The 8,705-nt window shown below is 40.1% G+C and overlaps 1 protein-coding gene across 2 annotated transcripts in view; it reads left to right on the top strand.

The window, feature by feature from the left end:
* LOC101854053 (arp2/3 complex-activating protein rickA) overlaps nt 1-8,380 on the top strand; it is a 15,976-nt gene extending 7,596 nt beyond the window's left edge. The window contains exons 6-12 of one of the 2 annotated variants that reach the window (XM_013089096.2): nt 748-827; nt 1,699-1,761; nt 3,816-3,897; nt 4,133-4,257; nt 4,847-4,907; nt 5,809-5,904; nt 6,850-8,380. In XM_013089096.2, coding sequence (XP_012944550.1) covers nt 748-827; nt 1,699-1,761; nt 3,816-3,897; nt 4,133-4,257; nt 4,847-4,907; nt 5,809-5,904; nt 6,850-7,385 — 1,043 coding nt within the window. In that variant the 3' untranslated portion in view covers nt 7,386-8,380. The remainder of the gene's footprint in view (nt 1-747; nt 828-1,698; nt 1,762-3,815; nt 3,898-4,132; nt 4,258-4,846; nt 4,908-5,808; nt 5,905-6,849) is intronic. The other variant, XM_005110296.3, reaches the window with a different exon arrangement.
* Nucleotides 8,381-8,705: the final 325 nt, after the last annotated feature.

Below are 8,705 nucleotides of genomic sequence, written 5' to 3' on the forward strand. Positions count from 1 at the left end.
GTTCTTGAGTGTAACGCCTTTCCTACTGACGTATTCTAATGAAACTATCCACAAGTTTTGCTCTGCTTACATGCACACACAACCATTCCTTTTTAAGGTGTGAAAGTACTAGAAAACATGTATCCTTTAACTGCTTATCGTTAATGGCACTGTATTTGTATTATTTTTTCCCCCACAGAGATAGAGATCTTTGGGTGGTTGGCGGGTGCTCTGGTGTGGTTTGCTCCTTCTTTTCTTTTTCATATTTATCATCCTTATCTTTCTTCCTTTTCCTTGTATGCTGCTCTTGAGTAACACCTGTAATTGCTGGCTCTTATGTGATTTACATTTGTGTTGCAAGTGTATGTTACTCTCTAGGTAACATCTCTTTAATCTTTGGCACTTATGTGACCTATTTATGCGGGTGGTTACATGGTGCCACTTGTTGGTCCTACTTTTTTACTTTCCCTCTGTTGTGTCTATCTGTCTGTTGTCTTACTTTTCCCAGTGCTAAATGACGGTTACTGTGTCAATGTCCTTCTCTTTACGCAAACAAAACAAATGACCTATTTGTGTTGCAAATCTGGTGTGGTTTGCTTCTTCTTTCCTATCAAACCTCTATCGTTCTTATCTCCCCTTCTTCTTTTTTATGTTTGTTACTCTCTTGTAACACCTCTAATCTTCTGGCGCTCATATGACCTTATTGTGTTGCGAGCGCCGTAAAACCTCTACCAAAACTAAGCTAAAGTTTTATTTTATTTGTTTCAGAGCACCTGAAGGAGTACCGTCACATGTTTGACATGATTCTAGAAGGAGAAAAGCATGTGGCGCAGTCCAAAAATAACTTTGTGAGTATTGTTTGCTCCCCTTTTTCTAACAAAAGTTTAAAAAAAAAAAATATATAGCTGCCATTCAATACCCACACCAAAAAAAAAAAAAGATGAAATATGTGGGTGGTTAGCGAGTGCTCTGGAGTGGTTTGCTCCTTCTTTCCTATCAAACATCTATCATCCTGATCTCTCCTTCTTTTTTTGTGTTTGTTACTCTCTTGTAACACCTCTAATCTTCGGCACTTATATGACCTTAGTGTGTCGCAAGTGCCGCACAACTCTTACTAAAACTGATTAGATATGCATTGGTGCCAGCCAGTAAGTAAAAATTGGGGAAAAAACTCGGTCATATAGGCTTGTTGATTCCTCTTGCTTGTTCTGTGGAGGGTTCTGTAAAGTTGTTGTCATTCTTTTTGCATCTTCCAGTGCTTACAATTTTCCGTATTTTTATGGAAATCTGTACATGGTGTTGGTGGCCTAGTGGTAAGGCTCTTGGACTCGCAACCGTAAGGTCGTGGGTTCGAATCCCGCCAGGGACCCAACGTTGTGTCCATGGGAAAGGCACTTTGCACAAATATTCCTCACTTCACCCAGGTGGAAATGGGTACCCGGCTATAATCAGTGAAAGATCTTGTCAGTTTGATAGTGTTTGAGCGCGTGAAATCCGCAACTTGCGCTGTATGCTTCCGTGGAAACTGAGAATGTTTCTGAGTGTTCTCAGAGGGTATTATTATCATTATTATTATTATTATTATTATTATTATTATTATTATATTACTTTCTGAAGTATTCTTGCCCCCCACCCTTTCCCCCCATCATTATCAACTCCTATCGGTTAATGATCGTGTAGGGCTACGAATATCAAATCCTTTCTTTAATTATTCCACAGGCAGCTTGTGAGCAGCGAGAAATCAAAGCCAGGAAAGAGTTGAAGAAAGCTTTCAAGGTATTGGTATGTCGGATTTATTTTGGGTTTTTTTCATACCTCGCTTGTTTTTTTTTTTTTTTTGTTTTTTTTTTTGGTGGTATTTTCTGGTTTATCTCCAGTGTAGCATCTGCATAATGCAATTACAGTCTATATATGTGTACAGTTTTCTTTTTTTCTGTTTGTGCTTGCTAGTCATTTTGCTTTGGTGCAGCTTTTCCTTTGTATGTTAATGTCGAGCGTTGCTCTTGTCTTGTTGTATGTTCTGGTGTTAACATGGTTCAGTATGTGTATGGTTGGCGGGTGCTCTGGTGTGGTTTGCTTCTTCCTAACAAATGTCTATTGTCCTTATCTCCCCTTCTTCTATTTTTAATGTTTGTTACTCTCTTGTAACACCTGATCTTCTGGCGCTCATATGACCTTATGCAGTTGTGAGCGCCGTAAAACCTCTACTAAAACTAAAAAGGGTTCAGTAATATTGTTCGTGGGACAGGATCTTCAGACTGCTGAAAGCTCTGAGTTTGTTTTAAAATTCAAATTTTTAGCTTGTGTTTATGTGTGTAATTATTAAAGTAATTGTGTCCCTTCCCTACCCTTCACTTCATATGGTCGCTTTTAAGGACAAGCGGGCTAACCCAGATTTCAGGGGTTTCCAGAAATCTTTGCATACACAAAAAATGGGCATTGCCCTACCTGTAGGAGAAGTTTAGTTTCATTGATGTGTATATCTGTTTGGTTATAGAGAAGACTCTCCTTGTATTCTAATGGAACTGAACAAGAGGAAAAACTTTACCTTCGATTTTCTCAAAACAGCATTTTTCGGGAAAGGCCACTTGTCCTTAAAAGCGACCATATATCATACACTCAGAGCCAAACTCGTGAATCGTAATTTTGGCCTGAAAGTTTTTTTCTTCAAAATAAAAAAAAAAAATGTATGGAGCCCCTCATGGCTGCCTTTTTAGCCAATGGTGCTGGAAGCAATTTTTTAAAATTTCGAAAGAAAGAAAGCAATAAAGATCAAGGCTGTTTCAAAACAGAAAGTTAAGGACTCGTTTCAGTCTTTGTAAAACTTTTCCAAATTCACAAAACATGAGCTTGACTCTGTCCTCTTTATAAAACTGGCTATTTGACAGTTCAGCTAGTGGGTAATGTGTTTATCTTATTCCTATGTTGGGCTTTTTAGCTTGTCACTGCTGCAGATTGAAAGTGTAAGAGGATTTTTTCTTATTTTTCATTTGAAAGCAGATGTTTGTCTTGTGCGTGCAAAGGTTTGTTTAGTGGGTGGTTGGCTGGCAGGTTCTCCGGTGTTGTCTGCTCCTTCTTTCCTATCAAACATCTGTCGTCCTTGTCACTCCTCCTTCTTTTTTGTGTTTGTTACTCTTTTGTAACACCTTTAATCTTCGGCACTTCTATGACCTTATTGTGTTTCAAGTGCCGTAAAACTCTTACTTTTTCTTTCCTATCAAACATCTGTGGACCTTATCTCCCCTCTTTCTTTTTTATGTTTGGTGCTCTCTTGTAACACCTCTAATCTTCTGGCGCTCATATGAGCTTATGCAGTTGCGAGTGCCGTAAAACCTCCATTAAAACAAAACAGACAAACTCCTACTAAAATATAAAAACCAACAGTTTGTTTAATGTGAGAAAGAGCGCAAACTTCAGACTCTCTCTCGCTTAGGTACAGTGTGTCTGATGACAAGATAAAGACAAGATGATCAGATTAATTCGTATTCTAACTCTTCGACTTCACCTGAGAAATATTCTCTTCTGCAGATGCATTGGTCATTATTAAACATTAACGGGCAAACTATTATTATTTTTATTGTTATTATTTTTAATTTACCTCAGTGTTATAATAGAGACTTTGGGTTCTTGGCGTGACAGAATTCAGTCCTGATTCTGCAAACAGATGTAAATAAAGTTACTCTTTATTATATTAAAAATGTTATTCAGATTCTTCCCTTGATCTGTTTGGGGAATAGTAAAGCACAACGATTTATGTTTTTTGTGTTCTTTAAAAATAAAAGACATGCATTTGTTGAAGTTTTGTGACAGACTTTTAAAAACGTTCTTTTTGGCAGAGAGCTTCATCGTCAGAGATCCAATCTCTCGAAGGTCGCCTGTCTCAGGCTGAGCGAGCAAAAGATTTGGCCCAGATCGAAGGTTGGTTTTGTTATGATATGTCCCTATCTTCTTAATAGTAGGATTTTTGAAGGTAGAGAGTTCCCAACCATGTCAATTTTTGCGTCATAAATTGTTACACCATATTTAAATGACGAAGCTGTAAAACTGATCTGGCACTTGTATGAGCTATTTGTGTTGCAACTGCCGTAAAACTCTTACAAAGACTAAAAACAACGAGAATTAAACTCTTAATTATGAACATTTTTGTTCTCAGTGGCTGATCGTATCCGCGAAAACGAAGCTGTGAAACTGATCCGGCTGAAGGAAGGACTGACTAAATTGTCCCAGGCTTACTCGGACTTTGCCAGGAAGTGTGCTGTGGTGTTTGACGCTCAGCAGGTGAGTGGGACGGGGGGTGCTGGAGGGGGCCGCTGGTGCTGGGGTGCTGGTACTGGGGTCAGATAGATAAGATAAGAGAGATCATCATCATCGTCGTCAAGTGCCAGATAAGATTAGATAAGATCATCATCATCATCATCATCATCATCATCATCATGGTTGTTTAAAAAGCAGAGTAGGAGGGAGAGTCTTGCTTGATTTACAGACAGAAAATATAAATACAAAATGTTTTTGAAATTTGTTTTATTGAATCGGCTCGACGTTTTACCTCGTAGGCTTCCTCAGGAGCAGCTGAGAGTGAAACTAATATAGTGCTGTATAGTATCCTGGAAAAGGGCCTAACGAAGAAGGTTTTAAGGTTACATGTAGCTACCAGGTTGGGCGGAAGTGACTCTGTGCGAGCCATGCCAAGGGGCTCATCATCATCATCATCATCATCATCATCATCATCATCATCATCATCATCATTGTATAAAGAAGGTATTAAAACAGTTAAGACCTTGTTGTATTTCCAAAAATATATTTTTTTCACCTCATGATGTATGCAGTGACGTATTACTATAATGTATTTTGGTTTCTTTTTCCTCAGGATATTGTGCAGCAGCTCCCAGATGTTCTTGATCAGGACCTGGAGGACATGAAATACACAGGTTGTCTTTCTGTGAAAAATATACTTTTTCAATGATTCACACGTCTATCAGTAGAATTTAGATGGTTGAGGAGCAGGGCTTCTTCACATGTTGAAAGATCATTTTGTAAGTTACAGTAATACCACGTCGACTGCTTTGTTTAAGATTTCGCCGTACGTCATTTTGAAAAGTGACTTATGATGGTCTCTTACATTGTTGGATTCACGGGAGTGCTTCGTGATACTGTTTGATATGACAAAATTGGGTAATGAGTGCAAACCCATGGTCATATTTATATGACATAGAGAGAAATAAATAATTTGCCCATACTGTACTGCAGTGGAAACAGTCTTTTTAGAATCAGCATTGTTTGCCTAACATCATTGTGTTTTTTTGCAAATCATTTTACGATTGTGTTTTTTTTCAAATCATATTACAAAGCAAGTTTTTGCTGTTAATATTTCTTGAAACATTTAGTATGGTAGTTTAAGGTATTATTTTTACCTCGTTTAGGAATTCAAGACAGCTCCTAAGGGGAAAACAGATGAAGTAATAGCCTCCTTTATCAACAGGTGTGCCTTGATAATTAGCTTATCAGTGCAGGGCCATTCCACCTTCCACAAAAGATGAAACCTCATGAGAACATGTAGTACGGGGATCATCTCCTGCTAAAATAAATAGAAACAACGATAGAGCTGCTGTTTTCTTGTTTTTGATTTAAAAAAATTTTTTTTTTTTTAGAGGGAGGTTGTCTCCAACTAAAAGAAAATGAAGAAAGAATAGCTCTATAGCTGCTTAGAATGTTTTTCATCTGGTCGTCATCCCTCGGTTATGTGTATCACTGCAGGGGAAACCCTGTGCATGGTACGAAATATATGTCAAGAGATTTTCCAAGGTTTTTTCTTTTTGTCTTTCTGGCTAGGTTCCGGAGCCACCAGGTATAGAGTGCAGCAGGCGAAAGAAAAAGTTCACAACTTTCGCAGAGGTAGAGATGTTAAATCTGCACTCCCCAAATACAGTGAGTATGATCCTCCGCTCTTGACAAAAGAATTGAAATATTTTCTGTCCTGCGTGGAAGTGATTCAGTTATAAGTGAATTGAAATATTTTTTCATAGATGAAAATTTTCCAGATTTTACTGGGAAATGGGTTTTTCTCTTCGAAAATTCAAATGCTGTGTTTGATTTCACTTTGAAAAAGTATGGGTGGGGGTTTGCAGTAGCATTCATGTAAAGAGACAGTGATACTTGAGTAAATTTTCTTCTTTTTCTTTCGTGTTCTTGATGACGGCAAGACAATCTGTCCGGCGGATTGTGCAGTCCTCGTCAGCTCCTCGTGGCTTTCAAGAAAATTAAATTTTCCTTTGAATTGAATTCATATTTTTTATTTCCATGCTGGTCGGAGAGTTTTGTCTTAACACTACAGCTGGTAGCTGTAAGTGTTTGAGTCCTGTTTTTGCATTGTTCCAAGTACATATGGCCCCAAACTCTTGCTGGCGCTCATATGACCTTATGCAGTTGCGAGCACCTTAAAACCCTCTACTATTAAAAAAAACTCTTGCTACGTTTTCATCAATATCTGATTCATCTGATTTGTCATTTGCTTGTTCTTGCTCAAATCCATCGTTATTTCCTTTGTCAAACTCAATTGTGTCGCTTTTCAACAAGTCGAGACACCTTCGAAGTGTCGGAAATGCGATCACACTTGGATCGGCTCTTATACTAAAAGTACTCGCCAGAAAAATTTTGTTTCAGTATGAAATGGAAGAAGAAACATTTCGCAATAACTATGTAAAATGAAATCTCGGCCCCAGACGTCAAGGCGAGACTTGGTTTCTAAATACGCCTGCTTGGAGCGGGTGATTCCGGGTGAGTTTGGGTGGAGCGCTTAGGGAAATTTCTGTGCGAGTTAGAATGTAATGTGTAAGCCATCTGAGTATATTTTAAAAAATTGTTACATTGCAGATGAGCCACCCCCGCCTTATTCCGTTGTGGAGGACATGTCGCCCAACACGTCAGCCGTCAACCCTTCCCCTCGGAACATGTCGCCGCGCAGGCGTTTGAGCTCGGCTCTCGACAGCTCCCAGGGTTCCTCGGGCCTGGACAACAGCGTCCTCCCTCCTCCTCCGTCATCTTCCAGCTCTCTGGGCTCGCCGGCCCCTGCCCCTTCCTCGATGTACCCGTCTCCTCCCTCCTCCTCGTACCCTCTGAACCCCGGCCCCCCGCTGCGACCCCCGGCCCCAGTGGCCGCGCCGGAAGGCCCTGCCGACTCGATCACCTTGCCTGTGCAGCCCACCTCCAGCGACGACGACATCCACATCCCGGCCGTTCCCAGAGTTGCTTCGCCGTCTCCGCACCCACACCCACCCCCGCACATACACCCGCACATACTTACCGAGCTGCAGCGACAGGACCTGGCAGACCTTGTGGACTTTGACCCCAACTGGGACCACTGCTACGAGGATGACCTGTCTGGTGCCATGGGTGGCCTCAAAATGTAGTGGTCCGTCTTGTGTCGTTTTATATGGCCTCTGTCAGCAGCCTTTGGATAAGACGATAATAAGTAGCATTAGTATAGCGCATATCCTTACTCAACAGCAAGCTCCATGCGCTTTGCAATCTATATATTTTAATCCTAGCAGACCCAACAAAACTCCAAATGTTTTATGTGGCCTCAGTCAGCAGCTTCTAGAAGCTGTAGGATGATATGATAACTCTTAGCATTTGTATAGCGCACATCATTACTTGACAGCAAGCTCTATGCGCTTCGCATTCTATATATTTTAATCCCAGCAGACCCTAGAGCCCCTGAAATGTAGCGGTCTGTCATGTATCTTTCTGTCTGCAGCCGCCTCTAGAAACTGTAGGATGATATAACTTTTAGCATTTGTATAGCACATATTCCTACTCAACAACAAGTTCTATCTGCTTTGCAATCTATATATTTTATTCCCGGAAGACCCTAGAACTTTTGAGATGTTGTGGTCTCGCCGTGTATCGTTTCATGTGGCTCTTGTCAGCAGCCTGTAGAGGCCGTAGGATAAAATGATCTTAAATAGCGTTTGTGTATCGCATGTCCCTACCCAACAGCAAGCTCTATGCGCTCTACAATTTATGTATTTAAACTGTAGCAGACCCTATAACTCTCGGAAACAATCTCGGCTGTCAGTTTTGAGTAGCAGTAGCAAACAGACACATGCTGGACCTGCCAAATATCTGTTAATTTTTTTTTTGCCTGTTGAAGAGACCTGATCAGATGGGGAGGGTTGCTTTTTTTTTTTTTTTGACACATCTGAGATCACGGCAGGTAGAAGATGTCTGATAGTGTTGTTCTTTTGATATGTGTGGCATTGTGGTGAATTCAGGTGTTCATCAAAATAGTGAAATCGAGGAGAGCTACATTTTTCCACTCATTGAGCAATTTTTGGTGAAATTTTTGTTTTCTGGCTCAGCACCCTTAATGTCCATTTAAAAACACATTCTGTGTGCATTTTACTGAAAAAACATTGCCCTGAAGGTATTAAAAAAAGTAAATTTGCAATTTCAAAGGACTCTCAGGCTTTGGAAGTCACTAAACTTTGGCGGTCCTTTTCTCACTAATTTTTCCTCTGACTGCAGGTGACCCCTGCCTCCTCAATATTGCAAAGATCTCTCCTTTTATGCAAGATAAATAAGTGCTTTTTAAAAAAGAATCAAAAGCAAGAGAAACAAACAAGCTTTGAGATGATATCGACAAAATGCCCCGAAAGTAACAAGCACCCAATTCCAGCACATCATGACTCGTATGTAGTACATTTTATTTTTGTTTGTGTTTTGGCTAC

This window comes from Aplysia californica, unplaced genomic scaffold (genome assembly GCF_000002075.1).
Source record: "Aplysia californica isolate F4 #8 unplaced genomic scaffold, AplCal3.0 scaffold00872, whole genome shotgun sequence".
NCBI classification, from domain to species: domain Eukaryota; kingdom Metazoa; phylum Mollusca; class Gastropoda; order Aplysiida; family Aplysiidae; genus Aplysia; species Aplysia californica.